The 19916-nt window shown below is 48.0% G+C and overlaps 1 protein-coding gene and 1 long non-coding RNA gene across 2 annotated transcripts; both read right to left on the reverse strand.

The window, feature by feature from the left end:
• Positions 1-578: 578 nt before the first annotated feature.
• Positions 579-2644, reverse strand: LOC111076640 (mitochondrial 2-oxoglutarate/malate carrier protein). The gene is made up of 2 exons (XM_022370511.2): positions 1873-2644; positions 579-1776 (listed from the first exon to the last, which is right to left on the reverse strand). Exons 1-2 carry the CDS (start codon positions 2011-2013, stop codon positions 943-945), a joined length of 975 nt encoding a protein of 324 aa, XP_022226203.2. The 5' UTR covers positions 2014-2644; the 3' UTR covers positions 579-942.
• Positions 2645-17686: 15042 nt separating this feature from the next.
• Positions 17687-18803, reverse strand: LOC121403831. Its single transcript, XR_005967496.1, has 3 exons — positions 18444-18803; positions 17853-17930; positions 17687-17775 (listed from the first exon to the last, which is right to left on the reverse strand). It is a non-coding gene; the product is annotated as an uncharacterized LOC121403831 (long non-coding RNA).
• Positions 18804-19916: the final 1113 nt, after the last annotated feature.

A 19916-nucleotide genomic window follows, 5' to 3' on the forward strand; every position in this document is an offset into this window, starting at 1 on the left:
TAAACTACAACCGAAATAGCATGTACCAAAGGTTATCAACATGTTCCCCTTATCAATGAAAGCGAAATCGTCAGATACCCGTAGCGAAGGTAAAGCGAAGCTTTGCCCGCAGTTTATCGAGGGGATTTATACTTTGATCCATCTAAAAAAAAACAACATTGATAAAGCTTATCAGAGCCATCAACAAACAAACAGTAGCTAAGGTGATGAGGTGCCGTGGCCGGGGGGCGGAGCAAAAGGTGTCTGCACACGATATAGTATAATTAATATGCAATAATGACATATGGCGTATGCCAAGCACACCCACTCGATACACATGACAAGCCAGCCACCCACAAATGACTTTGTTCAACAGCCAAGTACAGTGAAAGCATTCCAAATGGACAGCTCTTGAAGATAATCGAATTTTGTAGCTCTCTCTCTCTATCTCTGGTGAGCCTGGCTTCCCGGTACCTCTCTTGTCACTTAAGTGTAAACTTTTTCGTTTCTCACCCAAAAGAGTTTTCACTGTAGCTGAAATCCCATAGACACGCAACGTATCCCATCAAGATAATCGATACAATAATGAGGCAGGCTGGTTGTTCAATTTGTGCTTTATTATTGGAGAATACACTTTCAATTTAAGGCGCTAGAGAAAAACTGTCTCAACATCGAGATATATATATGTACACTATATAGACGTAATCATGTAATATTGTCACCGGAATTGCCGACATTTAAATGCCCTACATTGGTTTAACCTTAACATTATATACACGCACATGCATTCGCACGCACACACATTCATCGATCGGGATAATCGTTCGTTACTGGGGATATTGCCCGTATGCCCTCATTTCTGGGTTGCTTGATAGTTTTGGAATCCGTTCACCGACCAGATGCCAGCTGGGCGGCTGCTCATCTGGACAATATTTCAGCTTTAACAAAGTTTAACAAGCAACACTACAATCCAGAGCTTGTGTCCGCACCCAGAATGTATTTGTTGTAGCCCTGGTTCATTTGCTCCAACAGAATGAAGGTGAGGACCGTGTGCGGTCCCAGGCGGCAGTAGTAGGGTGTGAAGCCCTTCCACAAGGCAAAGACACCCTCTTGGCGAGCCACACGGAGCAGGACGTCGGTAGTGCCGCGGTACTCCGGTTTGCCATCGACAGTCTTCATGTTCTGAATACGCGTCTTGGCAATATCCAGCGGCATGGATGTCATGGTGGTCAACAGACCGCTCAGCATGCTGGCGCAGAAATGTAACTTGATGCCCTGTTCCATCTGCAGCGGTCCCTCGTGGAAGTACGTCTTGAACTGCGAGTAACTGGCCAGCTGGGTCATGTTCACGACCATGGCCCTGCCCACAGTTGGCAGACTGCCACGCCAGAGCGCCGCCAGACCCTCCTCGCGAGTAATCCTCGTCAGCGCATTGGCCACATTCGTGTAGTTGCGTCGCTCCGCAATCGGCAGGCGTCCGTCGGAGGTCATACGCACCAGAGCCACCTCGGCCGGGGTGCCGATGAAGGCGCCGCAAGCTCCAGCAATGGTACCCATGGCCATGCTGTCCACCACATTGGGGTTCCTGTCGAAGCGATCCTTGTACAGGTCGTTCAGATAGGTGTACATGCCCAGACGCCCGGTGGTGTAGGTGGCCTGACGCAACAAAGCAGCACCAATGCCCTTGTACAGACTCAGGGGTCCTTCCCGGCTGACTATCTGCTGGATGCAGTGGAAAGAGTTGCGGTACTCCTTCTTGCCGCTACCGGCCCCAGATATCTGCATGCGTGTCTTCACCTGGAACGCACAGAGAGAGGGACTGGCATTATAACCTCTTCAGGGCTGAACTTTGGCATTTGCTATCCACAAATCAATTGATTCGGCGGTACTCACCAAATCCAGGGGCTGGACAACCATGGTGGCGCCCATGCCGGAGAGACCTCCGAACAGAAATTTGATGGCATTGGGGGCGCTCTTCGCTTTGGCTAACACCTCCTGGGCTTTTGCGGCGTCGTTGCTGGCGTCGTTGCTCATATTTGCTGTTTTTTTTTTCGCTGTTGCTGCCGGGCGATTACACAACACAAAATGTTTTGATTAAATGCAGTGCTGGGGCTGGGGCTCTGGCTGTGTCTGGGGCTCGCAGTTCTCTGTCGATTCCAATTTCCAGTTGTGGCTGCTCTCGTTAGTTGTAGTTGCCCTCGCTGCTGTTGTTGCACTGAGAACCCTGCTGGGAATGTTGTCGAACACGCGCTGCGTACTGCTGCCCGGTGGCACAATTAATAATAAATTTTCCTTACGCACAGAGAACAGCTGATACGGGTGCTATAGGTATTGGTGCTGCTGCTGGCTGTGGCCACCAACGCTTCCTCGTTTTATTTTTGCTTTCTCTCTATCACTTGGCACTTGGCAGAGAAACCGCGAATGTGATTCAATGTCAATGCACGTCACACACAACGTCCGTCTCTCTCCAAATTGTCGGAGACAGCCTGTTGCTTCACTGAGGCGTCACTTTTCGGGCACTTGCACGTGTTTCGGGTCTGGGGTTTGAGGCCACAATTGCAATTTATCTGTTTGGTTTATAAATATTTCTGCATTTAAACCGAAATAAAATGCAGTGGGAACAGAAATACATCTGATGACGAAAGTAGGTTGTGTTGTTGTTTCTGGCCAGCTGATGACGTGTGCAGAGCGGCGGCGCGGGAGAGCGCAAGGGTTGCCAGCCATGCGACCATACAATATATAAATACTAAATTTAACAAAATAGCTTGTATCTTAAAAATTAATATCAAATATTGCGTTGCCTAATTAAATAATACTAACTTGATTTGGAATCGAACCTATTTTGAAGTGGAATTTGGCTCATATTGAAGCAATTGTAAAAGCGTAGGTGGCTCCCTGGTAGTGCCTGGCAACTCTACCTGCTCTCTCAGAGAGTCTCGTCGGTGTTGTTAAACGCAAAACAGCTGGGTACGTTAAAGAGAAGAGCGCACAATACCATCTCCCTCCCCGACAGCACAATTCCGTTTGTTTACAGTAATTGTTGGCCCACTCACAGTTATAATTGCTATATCTTTGTTCTTTTTGTTTTTGCAGGGAACAATTTACAGCCGATACGTAGTACATCCAACTGTACGCAGATCGTGTGCATATGTTTTCTTTATCAAATTTGTTGTCTTATCGTGGAATTGCAAAAATGTTTGCTGCGTTTTTATCGTAATTGCGCTAATCAGACTATAAATATGCGCTGATTGGATAATTTGATGTTTCTGATTTGTTGAGACGCTAATGGAATTCGCAGTTCTCCCATAAACAGCTCCGTATAGCGAATTTGGTATAATAAGTAACACCCAAGGTCATGGATTTTCATCTGGGGAAAAGTATACTTGAGTTCCCCCTATTTAAACCGCAGTTAAAGCTGTTTTCTGTAGTTTATTGTCCTGAAAATTGGTTGGATAATTATGACGAGGCCCGGCAAGGACAGAGCACCGTTAAGGCATTCCATTGATAATAATTTACTTGAATTGACAGATAATAAATGTCGTACAACATAAGTATTATCATTAAATCGCTCTCAAACATACAGACAGACACACAGATCTCCGAGCGGCATTCAGTCAGGCAGGCAGGCAGGATTCATCGAAGCCGCCGCATCCATTCGAGCGCATTACGCGCATTCGCTCCACTCTTCACTTGGTCCCTGGTCCTGGTCTCGGCCTCAGTTTGGGCTGTGGGTCCTGGGCGTGGGTTCCCGTCTTCATTCAATCAGAGGAGACTCAACAGATTGCCTGTCGTTTGCCTGCCATTGGAGCTGAAGCAATTCCAATTCAATTTTAGCAGCAATGACGACGACAACTCTGGCTCCAAGAGGGATTTTCGCATTTTGTTAAAAAAAAAAATGAAATGAGGACAACGTGCCGAGCAGGAGGTGGAGGGAGTGCTCTGGGTGGTCTGTGGTGCAGCGCTGTAGTGGGATGAAGGACGAGCGAGCACATTGTAAGCAATCAGTGGAAAGGCAGCCATCGCATCGCGTAGCAGGGCGGAGAAAAGTAAAATCTCGAGCTGTCAAGAGGGGCTATAGATAAAAAAACTACAGCCCATACACGGCACTACATACTCGTGCAAGATACGGCCGAAACGGAACGGTATACGGTACGGTACGGGCCACGGTTAATATGCTCGTGGAGTGGAGCCACAGCCACCCACACACTCCCACACACACACATACATACATACACAAGCAACCGGTGTGAAGGACATTGTAAGTGAAATTGAACGCTTGGACGTACGTTAACCAAAGCCAGAAAAGAATGCTGGGAATGCTGGGCATATAAGCTATGTGGTTTCGGTTGGGACATCCAATGGCAGGGCAGAACCTAGCAGAAATCGTAAAAAACTCTTTTCACATCTTAGTTTTCTTCGTGGATAGAACAAGGTAATTTCCTTCGTATTTACTGCCATATTTTTACTGCCAAATCAAACCTATAAAGATATTCGACAAAATGTAAATGCACACATGAAAATTCTGGGTATTCAGCTATCTCAGATTTCCAACTGTCAGCCGCACTGTCAGAGCATCTTTGAGTGGTGCACATCATCGAGTGCATCCAATCTGATGGGTTCCTCGATGGCGTCTTCCCCCACGGATCATTTGGTCGACGGAGCCGACTGAACCTGGCTGGCCCCATCGTTCATGTGACGTTAGCCGGCCAATCAATAAAATTTCACGCTGCTGTAATCAAAGCATGTGACATTAGCGTAAAGTTGAATGAATACCAGTTTGAGTTTCAGTTTGCCTGCCAGCAGCCATGCTCGGGGCAGACACGGGCCAGCAGCAGGAGCCGGAGCAGGAGCAGGAGTAGGAGCTGTAGCTGTAGCTGTAGCTGACTGGGGACTGAACTGAAGCCTGGGTTAGGCTTTTGTGTGAAATGCTAAAATGATAAGGTCGCTCGTTATAGACTGTGCGGCGATACCTCCCTGCGAGCCCTCGCCCGACTGAGCAGGCACTGCCATACAAAGCCGAGCAGAATCAACAGTTTGTCGTCGAGTCGCCCCCGTCACATGCTAATTTTAACAGAGTGCCATAGAGTGCCAGGGAAACGATGGAACGATGGGGTCGGTGGGGGGTTGGTACTGGCTGGCGGGCATGAAGGTTGTGGATAAGGCCCACAAAAGCGCTGCCAGCGAAGTTCACCTGCAAGTTGCTGGGGAAATTTATTTTCGTGCAGCGCGTTTAGTGATGCGTTAGAGTTTCCACAGCGCAGGGCGTGCCGGGGGCCCGATGGGTTGGGTAAGCCGAGCGACGGTTTTTGGCAACGGCAAAGTTGGAGTTCAAATCGAGTGGAAGATTTCAATGCGTTGGCAAACGAAAATAAGTTGCCACTTCCCTTCCCTCCCGTCCACGGCCACGTCCACGTGCTCTATCCTGCCTGGGCTTCCTGGCTCCCTGTCTAGTGCAGCGACCAGGCCAACATTTATTCTTGGCTCTGGCAACAATAAACAAAAATCCTTGAAGTTCAGACAAAGGTCGCCCTCCTTAGAAGGTATTCAGCGATTTGTGGCACTGCCAAATGGCCATAGGATCCGCCTCTGGTCGCCGGCAGTCCAAATGGCGTGTGCTGGTAAACCGGCAGGAAATGAGGTTACGATTGGAAACCGCCAAGAAGTGCACCATGACTCAGAGTCAGGGTCCCCCTACACTTGGCCCGAAACTGAACGTGGAGACTCGTTTGGACAGCCTTAAATGATGGCCGAGCCAGCGCCAGCGTTAGGGTTGAGTTGCTCCCAACACTTTACGCCCTGAGAGCAGTAAGTGATTCACCCATTTGCATCTCCCAGAGACAAAGTGCAACAGAATTTCTATAAATATTTCATGCACATTTCCGTGACATGTGGAGTCTCTCAATCCCCATTGTAAAAATTTCTTTGTAACTTTTCCTGTTTGTCCGGGATTTTCCTGCTGAGTGTCGCTTAAATTAGAACAGCATTCAGTGATCCCCCCGAACCCCATTCAGTAATGAAATCAGCTTTGGGGATTCATGTGGGGAGGGGGATGAAGCCGGAAAAAGAAATGGCTGTCCTCGAATGGAAAGTTGAAATTGCTTTGCCCAGAGGGAAGCATGGGGAACATGGGGCTAAGTGGTGAGCTGTGTGTGGCTGTAGCTGTGTCCTTTGGCTATTTGCAATATGCAAAATGCGACAAAATAGTTGGGGAGGCAATGGGCTATGCCGCGCCACACCAGCCACGCCCAACCACTTGCCACTTTCCACTTGCCACTTTCCACTGGCTTGACTGCGTAAATAAACATTTAACTTTCTATTAGAATTTGCATGGCAATGGGGGGGGGGGCCAAAATGAGAGGAGAAGCAGTCGCGTAGAGAGCTCGACAGGATTACCACGGCCGCAGCCAATTTAAAGCGGACTCCGAAGGGGAGCGCCACAACCAAATCTGATTGTGGACTAAACATGCTAATGGCATTATAATTATCCCCAGGGAGCCAGCGCCAGCACACACCTGCCCATTGCAGGAGCGGAAGGAGGAGCCAAACTCCTCCACTCTCTGGCGGCGCTCGCGAATGCAAATTACAAAGTTTTTCCAGTGAAAAAACTTCATTTGGCCCCACTTAAAGCAGCTGCACGAGTGGTGCTGCCACCGCAGACGCGGACGCGGCCGCGGCCGCGGCTAAATTGCATTGTGGTTGGGATCCCAGCGCTGGGACATGAACAGGGACAAGGATCGGCGACTGTCCAAGCTCTTTCACATTAGCGTATAATCAACATTAATGGGGCTGACAATGCGCTTCCAAAGACTCACGCACACGCACCCGCGGCCGCAGCCCTCCATTGGATGCCATTAGATTCTAAAGGCTGCCCTGGGTCGGTCCATTGTGCTGGCTGCCCAACGGAGCGAGCGTCCAGCACGGGGATTATATTCGCATCAGCTCAATGAAAAATTGTATTCGTGTTGTGCATTGTTATAAGCTGAGGAGTTGAGAGCAGCCACCCCACCCCCTTGTGTGGCATTGAAATTAGTTTGCATTATTGAAAAAAAACGTAACTGCTGACAGTTAATTGTGTCTCAGAGTCCTCGGATCCATGCTCCACATTCTCCACATATTAAAGGTTCGCTTCTCTCAACGCATGGCCTGAGCCCTTGTTACCTTTTTAGTGTCTGGCATAAGCGTGCCAGGAAATATGTTCATGCGCCCCATTGTCCACATTACGTATACGACATAGCCACTCACTGGCTGGCAGCCTTTCAGAGCCACCGCCCGCTGATTAAGTAGGAAAATTTATGGCTCCTACTCGTACATAGATGCTCCTGCATTGGACTCCTTTTGGTTTTATTCTGCGCCGTTTTGTTGCCTGCGTGTCAACCTTTTTGGTCATATAAATTAAAAGCAGCTCAGAGTCGGCCTCAAACAACTAAGCCACTTTGCCCAAATGTCTGTGGCTGTGCCACTAAAGTCTGATTCGGCTACAGCCACCGCCAAGGCTTTAGCATCATTGTCAGCCCCAGTTTCAGATAAAAACTTGAAATCTGCTGCGGGTGCAACTTTGCTCTATAAATGCGGTTGGGCAAAACCCAAAACCACTTTCGACTGCTCGAAACCGAAACACTTTTACTTTGCCATTCGCCACTCGTCCCATTCGTCCCACTCTGTTCACTTGGCCGGGAAAAGACAACACAGTGCAAGGCAACACGCAGCAGCACAAACAGGGCCAAGACCAAGGGACACAACACACAGCAAAGAAACAAATGGTTGGCTGGCTGGTTGCCTGGCTGCCAGACTGCCTTCGCCTTGAAGGCTCAAAGCGGAATACCAGGCATAGTTTGGGCCACACAATTTATGGTGTTAATTCCATGTACGTGTGTGTTTGTGTCTCAATCCTCCACCCCGCAACCCAGTTGGCACCATGAGAAGGAATAAGCCTCAAGCAAAGCCGAAATGTCTTCTCACATGGCACTGGAAAAAAAATGGGAAAAATCAGACAAAGCACCAGCTGGAATGCCCTTGCTAAAAGCCAGCAGAAGGTGGATATATATTATGGATACCATCCCTAACAAAATACTCGTATGTGCTTACTCCAGGTATGGGAAAAGTAATGTCTCATTGATCTGGAGTTGCAAAACCTTCGAAGAAAAAGGTGACAAATGGTGGGGATGATCAGGTGAAAAGTATTTTTATGCACAGATGTGAACTCTGTTCTGCCCCAAAGAATATTCCTATACTCAAATCAAAAGAATGAACCATAATGGCATTTTTATGAACAGATGTGAGCTCCATTTTGACACAAAAACTAAGTTATCCACACGAAAATGAAGTTGCTCGAAATTGATTGAAGTTCAATGGCGAAGGATCCAACGAAACCCTTGAGGAATAGACCTTATAATAGCCACACTTGCATTGGAGTATTATTGAATTCATAAATGTGATGGACACAACCTCATCCATCATGCTGGGGCATGCATCAAAGTCGACTTTGGGGATAGCTCAAACTGCCTCGAAAATGTATTGGACTCTCAAACCCAAGAGCATTTAGTTGTTTAGTCTGAGCGGTAGACTTGCTATTTGTTCCTTTTTTTGTTGCCTCCTTCACGCTTTAAGGATAGGATCTGGGACAGGAGCTCGGACAGAAGGTTCAGGTTCAGCAGACAAGCAGACAAACAGACCCACTGACTCATACAGAGAGATACGTGGTTGTCGTCGCAGTCATTGGTGATTTATTGTTTTGAAAGTTTCTCTCCATCGCTCTGGCCTGCCCTGGGTGTGGGTCGCTCCACTGAAATGCCACTGTTTGCAGGCATAAAACTTTATTGAAATCCTAGCCACATCCGGCTCATTGGGAGCGCATCAATCAAAGCCCAAGCAGCATATGTCGACAGATTGGTTAAATGCCACTGCGGCAATGCAAACTAATCAAATGGCCCTGGGCCGAGCTGGGCTGGCTCCAAGTCACATAAATTAGAAAGCCATAATGAAGCTGAAGCCGGGATCGGTTTCAGAGCTGCAGTAGAGTGGAGGGAAAAATAAAAACGAATAAAACGAAACCAAACGAGAGAGAAAAAAGTTTGCCTCTTAAAGTTAAACGCCTGGAGCGGGCCAGGGGGTCACTGGGGGTCGGGTGTAGCCAAGCGCAGCTGCAAACAATGGCATTTTAAAAGCTGGGGGCACTCCGAACGACCTCAAAGCCACAGACAGACTCCTACATACTCGCACAGAGAACAGGCTGAATGTTTGTGTGGGTGTGTGTTGGAGGGGCATGGTGTGCGGATGGCAGACCTTTAAAGACAAACAAGACGGCTACGGCTACAGCTACGGCTACGGCTACGGCCGAAGCGACACACATGGCGTATGCGTAATAACATTTTGCGTTACATTTGCTTTTTATTGCATACCGCAAGGCGGCTTTGGATGGCAGCGTCCTGGCATGCTGGCTGGCTGGCTGGCTGGCTGGCATCTGTCTGTCCGTCCCTTTGCTTCCCCTTTGTACTCACATTCTGGAGTGCCGCTTTGTGCTGCGCCTTAATTTCCGTACCATGAGGCACGGTAAATGTAAATGTCAGACGACTAATGCGAAAACTTTAAACTGCCCAAACAAAATGGAGAGCATCCGGACTCCGGAGTGTGGCCCCGAAATTACGTGGGTGTTCGTGTTGCCGCCATTATCACACTTCATAATTGCCCCGTCCGACGGACTGACTAACGAATGTCAATGTTAGCCCAGCCTGAGTGCCCTTGATGGACGATTTAAGAGCTTGCCTCGAGCAACCGAGTGTTCCAAGAGTTGCATGCTAATTTCAAAGAAAGGACACAGAATTTCCAAGAATTGGTCAAGAGCAGCCAGCAGCCAAGCAGCACAGCAGCCCAGCAGCCCAGCAGCTTCATTGAGCAATCAAATACGACCCAGTAGTGCAGACGATGGGACCGGAGTGGAGTGGAGTGGGCGAAACGGAATCAAACTGACGAATGTCAAGCACTGCCATCGGCAGACAAGTAATGGGAACACAGGGCGATGGAGGAAGCAGCAAATTGTGTCATTTTGCCGTCTATCTGTGTCTGTAAGTTTGCTGCTTAAACTCCCATTGAATACAACTGCGATCCGAGCAGCCATCGCGTCGAATGGAGAAGGGCAACAGCAACAGCAATGGGGCGAGAGCGGTGCGGAGCGGAGCGGAGCGAGTCTGTACGATGCCACTGAAACGGAAGCCGCGATTAAATACAAATAAGGCATTAAGTGCAAAGGCGCTGAGGCGCATAATACAAATTGCGTCGATTGGGTGGCGGGTGGCGGTTAGCGGGGTGGACTCGATGATTGTGTGGGTGAGCAGCGTTGTCGTGGAGCATTGGCTGTGTGGCTACGATGCCGATGCCGATGCCAATGGCAGCAACATTAAGTGAAAGTGTCCCTGAAAATGGGCACAGAACTATTTCTGTCGCTGCCTTCCCTTAGCCCTCAGACAGAGTCGATTGAGTTCTCCATTCGAGTTGCCCATATTCAAGTGTAAGAATTCCATAAAAAATCCCAAAACACTTTGGTGAGGGCGTACACAAAGTCGTTGTGCGTCGTACAATTTTACATTTCCTATTTGTATAGGGCCTGCTCCAAGCGCCTGCCAATTTATGCTCGACAATTGCTCAGCCCATAAGTAGGCAACGCTCTTTGCCCTCACCCCCCCATCCTCATCCGCTGCTATGCAAACTCTACAGCGGATTGGCACAGGATAAAACATGGAAAGGGGACAGTGGATGATAATACAGACAAAGACCATAACACTGCGGCTGGACGCGCTTCGTGGGGCATCATAAAAAAGAACCGGAAGCCGACTGGCAACTGGCAAAGTAGTCCTGGAGATGGCATGGGATGGGATTGCTTTTGGCCTGATGAGAACTAAGGGCTTTAAAAATGTATGAATGTGTCAATGCGGGTAAGTGGGTAATGCGTTCTAACCCATGAATCCATGTTTCTGGCCCACGCCCCAAGAGCTGGCCAAGGACAAGTCAATGGAACTGTGACTGCGACTCTGTAGCTGTGGCTGTCGATGCAAGTATGCCAATTTATTTTTAGCTTTTCATCTGGCTGACTCACTTACAGACAAGCAGCAGCACTCGTCGTCGTCGCTGGGCAGGCTCTGGTTCTTTCATTATGATGCTGCTGGACAGCTGCACAATTTTGCGGTTCATTTAATATTTTTGTTCGTGTTGTTTACCTGGGCCGGGGTAATGGGGATGTTTGTTACTGCCACTGCCACTGGCGATTGTGACTGGGGCTGCCAATTTCGAGGTGGTCGGCCCGTAACGGGTCGACAAGTGGTGGCCAGCGGGCGCTTTACTTGCGGCCAATGGCATTAGCATTGGCCTTAGTATTAGCTCTGCCATTAGCCTCATCCGCCGTCGGCTCTTTGAAGCTAACGAGCTGCCATGGCAATTACGACGGAGGGGCAGACAGTTGGCTCACCATCCCCCCCCCCATGGTGTGGCTGTGGCATATACTCTGCTCTCCAGTTTTTTTCCCACTTATTGTATATTTTTTCAGAAATTGTAAGCTGCCAAAAAAAAAAGTTGGGCCAAGTCATTGCGGGGTATGAATATACTCCTCGTAAGTCAACGTACGCGCTGTTCTCCATGAAATTACCTTCGACAGGTGAGTGGTTTTCTCTTTCTCTTTTTTTTTTTTTCTTTATTCTTTTTTTTTTGGGTTGTGGGCTGGTTGAGCGTCAAAGTGTCAAGTACGCGGCTCAACCTGACGCGATGCGATGCGATTCGATTCGATTCGCTGCGGAGCGCTGCTGTCAATAATATATATTCTCATGCATTCGGTGGTTTGTATGTGGAATCAACAGGGCGTGCAGTTCCAATTAAATTGAAGCATTCAATTACTGAAAAGGCGACAAACACTCAAACACAGAAGCATCGAGCACCCAGCACCCAGCACCGAGAGATGAGAGCCTGTGCAAAAGCCACATTCACATGCACACAACATTTTTCTATGGAGTTTTGGCCCGCACCAAAGCGAACCAGAAAAATGTTATGGGAACAAAAAAAAACATAAATTGAAATTGCTCTGAGGGGAAGCCAGTTTTCAGCACAGATTTTTCCCATTTAGTTGCGGAAAAATGCGCTCACTTAAGCCAATAATGTACCATTCCATTCCGATCGCGTCGGTACCGTAGCTGGGGGAGGGGAAACCCATTAATGGCTCCCAGCTGCCGTCGTGTCGGCCAGGTTTTGGGGCAACCTTAACTGGCACACTCTACCGCCATGTGCAACCGCTGTCATTGTTGTTGTGCATCTCGTTTTGAATTGATTAAAACCAACAGCCACGAGAGAGCGGCACACAGAGAGCTGAATGCTGCAACAATACCGGGAACTAGCAACAATGGCAGCGTTGTTTAGACATGAACAGAAATAGCCACACACATTTTTTGCCCTTGTTGTTCCCGAAATGGCCACGAATGGAACGATAGACAGACAGACAGGCAGTCAGTCGGAAAGTCGGGCTGGCAATGCCAAACTTTTTCCACATGCAGATGTTTTCCCATCTCGGGACAGGCGCATAAATACTATGTAGCAGGAGGCTGGACTGCCGCTTCAGCTGCCCATCTGCCCATCTGCAGTGGGAAAAACAGTTTTGCATGCTAAATAAAAAAGGGGAAACCACAGAGAATCAAGGAGAAGTCCCGAGACATATAGACAGAAACAGATGGAATAGACCGAACAGATTTCAGCAAAGGCAATGGCAGGCTTCAACAGTTTCCTGCCACCCCGCTTTGTGTGGAAATTGGGCAGGGCTCTGGCTCTGGCTCTGCTGATGATATTATTGGGTTATTATCCCGATGGATTAAGGATTATTTCAAAACAAATTAATTATTTATCTGAATCTTTAATTAGCCAATACTTATTTGCCTGATAGACTGGTCTAATACAAAATCACTTCGATACTGTATTCGCTAAATCTCTTGCGGAAGCTTTCGATCCAATCGCCGGACAGGCAACCACCATCGCATTTGCAGCCGAATATGTTGCACGGTCCATGGCCGCAGTAAGAGCCAACCTTGGGCTCCCCGTTGGCACAGATCTGAATGTCGCATACGTCATTTTTGAACCAGGTGCCACCAGCAGCTTCACAGTCCTCTCCCAAGATTCTGTAGAGCAGCCTTGCGCTTTCTATACAGCACTCGGCAGTGGTGCCCCTGAAGCAGGCCAGCAAGCAGACGGCGACGAGCAGGGCACCGATGATTGCTGATCGCATCGTGAACTGAGAATGACAACTCGAATTGTGCGATGCATTTATAAATATAGCAATGCAACATAGGGAGAGCGGGTAAAATGTGATTCCAGCTATCAGGCGATAATTCTCAGTCGGCTCTCTTTAATTTTAGCTCAGATAAGAAAGTTGCATGCCCATGGATGGCGTTTTCTAGTTCAGTTTTGTATTTTTTATTTATACAATAGCTTTAGCAAATATTTAATTATACATTCGTTATCGGAATACTGTGGTACGAATCGTGGAAATGGAATATAACACCATTATTCCAGGTTTAATTTCTCTGCAGGAAGAACTCTTTCCAATTACCAAGCAGACAGCCAGCCAGCATCGCATTCGCATCCAAATACATTGCACGGAGACTGACTGGAAAAGGTGCACAAGCATACCCCACACAGCCACACAGCGATGAGCAGAAGCGTGGCTGGGGAGCAGATTGCCGCCTTCATCCTGATAACAGATGAATTGCCAATGAATTCGTGGAATTTTAACGATTCCGAGAAGCTGGGAGCGATAAGCGACAATACTTGGATCTTTAATTAGCAATATAATAATATTTAAATACAGCCTCGAGGAGAGCAAGGAGAGTAGAGAGTCCCCCGAAAGACAAAGGCACTTCCAGCGTGTTTCCAAACATTTCACATTGTGTTCAGTAATCTATCATTTTGTGTGGCGTTCAAAGCGAAGTGTTGAACTCAAACAGTTTTTGTTATAAAGTGCTACGCTACTCGTATCAGAAGTGTAATAGCAGAGGCTCTTTCCTGGAACAATCCGATGACACAGATTACAGTTTGTGAGCAGTCATCGACCGCACCATCAACAGTCCAATAGCTGCAGCCCATTCACGATGGGCCAACCTTTTACAAACCAATTTGCATGCCATGTTGTGGGGTGTTTGTGTGTGCTCAGAGGAAGGCATTGTTGTAGTTTATTTACATTTAACGTGTATTACCGTGCAGCAGTTTCCACTCAAATCTGCCTGGACAGCAGCCACGTACACCATTTTTATGTGTTTCTGGTCTGGCCTGGCCAGGTCTGGGCTGCAGCTGCGGCTGCCGCACAAAGTAGCGCTCGAACATAAAACACACATAAACAAATGCATGTGGACATAAAACTGGAGCACACGCACCGGCACACGGAAAGAGAACGCTCCGGACCGCTCTCGCACTTGCAGGCATCGCTCATCGGAAGGAACATAAAATGTAGGCACTGATTACATTTGCATATTACGTATGCCGTCCCGCCCTTACGTACCGCCCTTACTCCAGCCACGCCCATGATATTGATGAGGGCCGACGGAGCGGTGCAAGGGTTAGACAGGCCGACAAGTTCCTGTTTCCAGTCCCATCCCATATCCCCGGGCACAGCCAGGAGGTTACACAGACTAGTGTTTGCATCAGGAATTTAATTTCCAACTTTAGCTTTGGCCAGGCGGTGCCCGAGCAAAGTTCGTGTTAAGGAAACTTTGTCCCTGCACCGCAGACACGGCTGTTGCCTGCCGGGGGCCACTGATCTAATAAAGGCGGGGTGGTGGGGTGTATGTGGTCCATGCACCATGTGTGTGACACTTGTTGGCAGCAATAGCAATCTCTGCACGGGATTATGCTGCTGCTGCTGCTGCAGCTGCAGCCCAAACTTTAAATTATGTAATTCAACACGTTGCAAGTCCTGTGCAGCAGGAGGATGGGAATAACGTGGATGGGCAACAGGCAACCGTAAAACCATGCAAGCGGCAAGCGGCAAGCAGACACAGGACATGCACACGGGCCACGTAGGATGTGCGCATAAATTGAAGACCCGTTCATGGTCCTGGTCGCGGCCCGGGCACCCGACCCACGGCCTTGCCGATGGATGAACGCGCCACCTGGGATCCACGAATTTCAATTAACGTACCAACATGAACGAGTTGTGCCCCTGCCTGTGGCGGCCCCCTCCTTTTGATGATACGCAATAAATTTACGAAAAAAAACCATATACCATATATGTACATACATACTCGTGTATATGTACCTGTATTTATTGGTACACCAGAGAGTGGAGAGTGGAGGTGCCCCCGACCATGGCATACTTATCGGGCCATGCTGTAATCCCCATTGAAAGTATCTCGGCTATTCTCTGGCACTCACTCTCCCCCTGCACTTTGTGTTGGCTTCCAGCTCAGGACTCACTTTATTCCGCATAGCGATTAAAATGTGACAAAGCGAATAAGCTCAGCCAGCCATCGCCCCCTATCCGGCGGACATATGGGCGGAAATTTATAATCGAGTAAATGGGATTTCATCTAAATTGCAATGCTACTGAAAATCATTTATAAACGTTGAATTAACAGCAAACATAAGACGAATCACAGCCCCCATATGATTGGAGATCGCGGGATTGTCTTTTGGGAGCCTATTCCCCGTGTGTTCCTTTTATTTTCCCTCGCCTTGACCACCTGCCGCTGTGGCAGATGGTAGTGGGATAAAGCTGGGGAACAAATAAAGTTATTACGAGTATTTTATAGTGATATTAAAGAAGAGAAAGTTGCGATTTTTTAAGCACCAATCTAGATAGCAGAGAACTGAATATAAAAACCTGAGTGGCACCAACACCAACAGCAGCACCAGCACCCAAAGCCGCTCAGTTGAGTTGGCGAGTGAATTGAATGGCTTTGGGGCCTGACGCTGCGTGCTTAGGTGTTGCATGTGCCCCAAAAGCCAAGCCACAAAATACTATAAAGGCAAACGTGCGGCAGCTAAGCAAACACACACTCGCACAGACACACTCCCGATGGTTAGGGTGGGGTGGAGGGTGGGGTTTGGGGGCTAAGCTTATTTTACAAACGCCAGAGGCTGACTTGAAAGTGAGCTTAATAGGCGGGTGGCCCCGAGAACGTGAGAGGCGCTCCGTGCCTCCGTGCCCAGGGAATAAGCTGTCGAGTGACTGACTCACCCCCCAGTAGCACTCTCTCTCTCTCTGTGTGTGTGTGTGAAGGGAATATCATTGGATTAGGGCGATTATCTTTCTCAAATATCATTTTGCACGAATGCCAACAATGTCTAAATTTCCCCGATTATATGTATGAAAGGTGGACGACCAGAGAGAGGGGGCGGGGGCGTGGCAGGGTTCAGATTGGCAGACTGGCAGATTTTCCAGCTCTGTGCCCCGAACCGCATACAAATGTTGCAGGTGTGCGGTTGCGTGCGCCTTTTGTGGTGCACCCCAAGACCGGCCGACCGACCTAACAAGGAAACCGAGAACTTCACATGCTCGAACCCAACTACTTGCACATCAGAGTCGACATCGTCAGTGGTGCCGTTGGCTATTTACTTTTATGGCTTGTTTGCCAGCTCGTGAAAAGTTTTTGGCCCCGCGCACCGCACGCCCAAGTGACCCATTAAACGAATTGAAAATGAACAACAGCTCGCCCAGAACTTCTTCAGTATGGTTTCAGTCTCAGGCTCATGGCTCTCCCTCCCTTAGTTGTGCCACGGCGCGTATGTGTAATAAATGTTGATTGAGTTGCACTGCATTGCAGCTTGGAGCGTGGTGCGGGGTGCGGGGGGATTGCTGCCGAAAGTTGCGCTCTTTGCGGTCCAACAGATTTCATTGAATTCGTAGCAGAGCTCTGCAGAATCACAAAAATCCGAATCTACAGCGCCCAATGGCAGAACTTTTGCCAGCCAAACAAGAAAACTTTGCCCCATAAGCACAAGTGTGGCCGACAAAAAAAAAAAGAAAGGGAAAGGGAAAGAGAAAGCTCGTGCCAAAACAACAACAGGCAGGCAAACGGAATAACAACACTTCACAGCCGCCGTTGTGGCGGCACGGATGGCGTATACGTAATATGCAATTAACACGACCATTTCCTTTCGGTTATAATTCAGTTTTGTTGCCGGCACAGGTGCAAAGTAAAAATATGTGGCCAATTAATGTTAATTAAATTCATATTTGGGGACCCCAGACCCAGACGAGCCAGCACTCTTTTGGCTTTTGGGTGGTCCAAAGTGCCTCATTTTCTCGAGTATCTGAAGCGCATAAATCATTTTGGGGTTATAATAAAGTGTAGCAATGATTTGTATAATTTATGCCATTTTATTGGTTGAATTCATTTGAAAGGCTTCCACTTAGAGAGCTACCCAAAAGTACATTATAAGCAAACAATTTGTTTAAGCTGTGTCAAATATTCTGGGTAAAGTTTTGCCAGAGCAACTTTCTAAATCGCATTTAAATGCCAGTTTTAGCAGCAACTCGCTCGGAAGATGCACTGTGTATTTGAGCTGGAATAATTTATGAAATATGTAGCCGGGATAGCCAGTTGCAAACATGGAGCATGCACAGCATTCCCACCCACGGGCGCTTGTTTGCATAAATTTCACGCACATTTTCAATTGCATACAATTAGGGGCCAAATGAATTTGAAATTTACTATGTATGGTGGGCTCATCCTCTCCCTCTGTATCTGTTTGTGTGTGTGTGTGTGTGTGTGTGTGTGTGTGTGTGCACATTAATGGATTCCATTCTATAATTTACGATAACATTTTGAATGCCTAAATCCCAATGACAGGCGCAAGAACAAACAGAGGATTACTTCGCATCAATAATACTGTTTGAAACATGAACTTACCTTCAGGCAAATTACTGGCACTCGCACAGATCGTTGTTGATATGTTTATAGGGGCAGAAAGTGGGAAATCGGATCGTCCTGCAATGGTAAAGCAGAAACAAACAGATTGTCAGATGAAACTTGTCGGCACTTGTTGAATGGCTGGAGCTGGCCAAACGAGATATGGCTTATTGCATAATTATGGGTAAATTATTTCGTCATTCAGTGTCAAGTGCAGACTATCGAAGGCGCTGCCCCGAAAGGCCATACCAGCCCAGAGCTGGGACTTGGTAGCTGGGGACCTGGACCTCAACACGAAAGTCGAGACAGAGACAGAGACTCGGAGATAAATAGCCAATATAATGCGCACAAATTAACATGCCATTCATCTCTTTGCCAGGCAGTCGAATTGGCTGGAGGGGCTGCTGCTGTTGCCCGGCAATCTGTGCACCCGAATGTGGGCGCAATCGTTTCTCGGTGTCCGTACACACATTCATTTATCCACATCATGTGGTGGGGGGAGATAGGGGTGGCTGGCAAACCCTTATATATAGTAAATATATGTATTATATCCACACCGGCAATGCATAATTCATTTTAAGCACCACTTACCGTTATGACGGACGGCCAAGTTGGCGATTTAAGAGCGAGTTTAATGCCTTTAATACGTCATTGGGTCAGATACCGGGGCCCAGAATCCCAGAATGGAGCCTCTGCGGCTCCTGGCCCTGATTTATGGTGCGTATACTTGATGTGGCCGCTAAAACCACACAGAATGTTTGCCAAACTTCTGCCTGTCTGCCATTTAATAAAGCCCACAATAAAACTTCAAAAACCTGAGCCAAACGAGAGACGGGGCAGGGCCTGTTGTGCGGCCGGGGGCAATCGAGGGGTAGGAGGGTTGCTGCAAGCACGAATATTATTAAATTTTATAACAATTCGATGCGTCTGAATTTCGATTGGACATAAACGGTTTAAGGTCTCCACTCGGGCTGCACACAACACAACTTTCTCGCCGGGCCATAAACTTCCGCCCAGTTGCCAGGCTGTCCAGGCCCTTTGATATATTCATACAGACTCGTAAGCCAACGGATAGTCATATCCGTCTGTGTGTGTGTGTGTGTGTTTAGGCCAAGCTCAATTTAATTTATCAAAGTCATAAACTTTCCAATGGGTAAGCCACAGAATGCCTCATAAATGCTGAGGATTCTCACAGTCTCAGGTTGTAGCTTGTTTATGGACCAGAGAATCGTGTGTTTGGGAAATTTACTATACTCGTATCTGCCGACTGCAAAGACTCTGTTCTAAGATGCTTCTAAGCCTTAAAGGGTTTGACTTAAAACTGTTGAAATAAATTGCGAACTCCATGCTACATGCTGGAATGATTTTTGCCTGATGGGGAAGCTCTATTGCTGCATACTGCCTGCTGGGTGCCGCCCACTCCACCCGATTTCTAAATACTCGACAACATAGCTATAGCTCTGATTCTAAGTGCATATACACAGTGCGACACTGTGTTTGCATTTGCCCAACTTTTGGCCACCCATCCCATCATCCATCCCAGTGGCAGTTTTCGTTGGTGGTCTAAATCTGTGAAAATTCTTCTGCTGCATGCAATTCCATTACCAACCGTTTTGGGGTCCAGCCAGCCCAGCCCGTCTATGTCTCTCTCTCCCCAATTAGAGAGCCGCTAACGACTCCTTTTAGTCGGGAGCCCATACACAGACACCCACACACACACACACACAGACACAGACACGTGGAAAAACTTTCACAAACAGCCGTTGGGCAGGGCTGGTCAGGGCTGTACAGGGCAGCGCAGGCGAGCGGAAGAGGAAACAAAAATCGAATTTTATGTCGCTCTGTCAAACACAAGCCGAGAATCTGTTTATATATCGCTCAGCGACAGGTCCTGGTCCTGGGTCCAGTGTACTGGGGTTGCTAGCTACCCCGCCTCCCTAATACGGTTAGTCCATCGACTAGAAGCCGTGGTCTGCTAAAGTTTATGCCATTTAAGCATAATTTGCTTAGCCTAGCGTGCCTGGAGATGGGTAACGAGGAACGGAACCCGACTCTCTCGGCTAT

The sequence above is a fragment of the Drosophila obscura genome, unplaced genomic scaffold (genome assembly GCF_018151105.1).
Source record: "Drosophila obscura isolate BZ-5 IFL unplaced genomic scaffold, ASM1815110v1 contig_150, whole genome shotgun sequence".
In the NCBI taxonomy this organism is placed as follows: Eukaryota; Metazoa; Arthropoda; class Insecta; order Diptera; family Drosophilidae; genus Drosophila; species Drosophila obscura.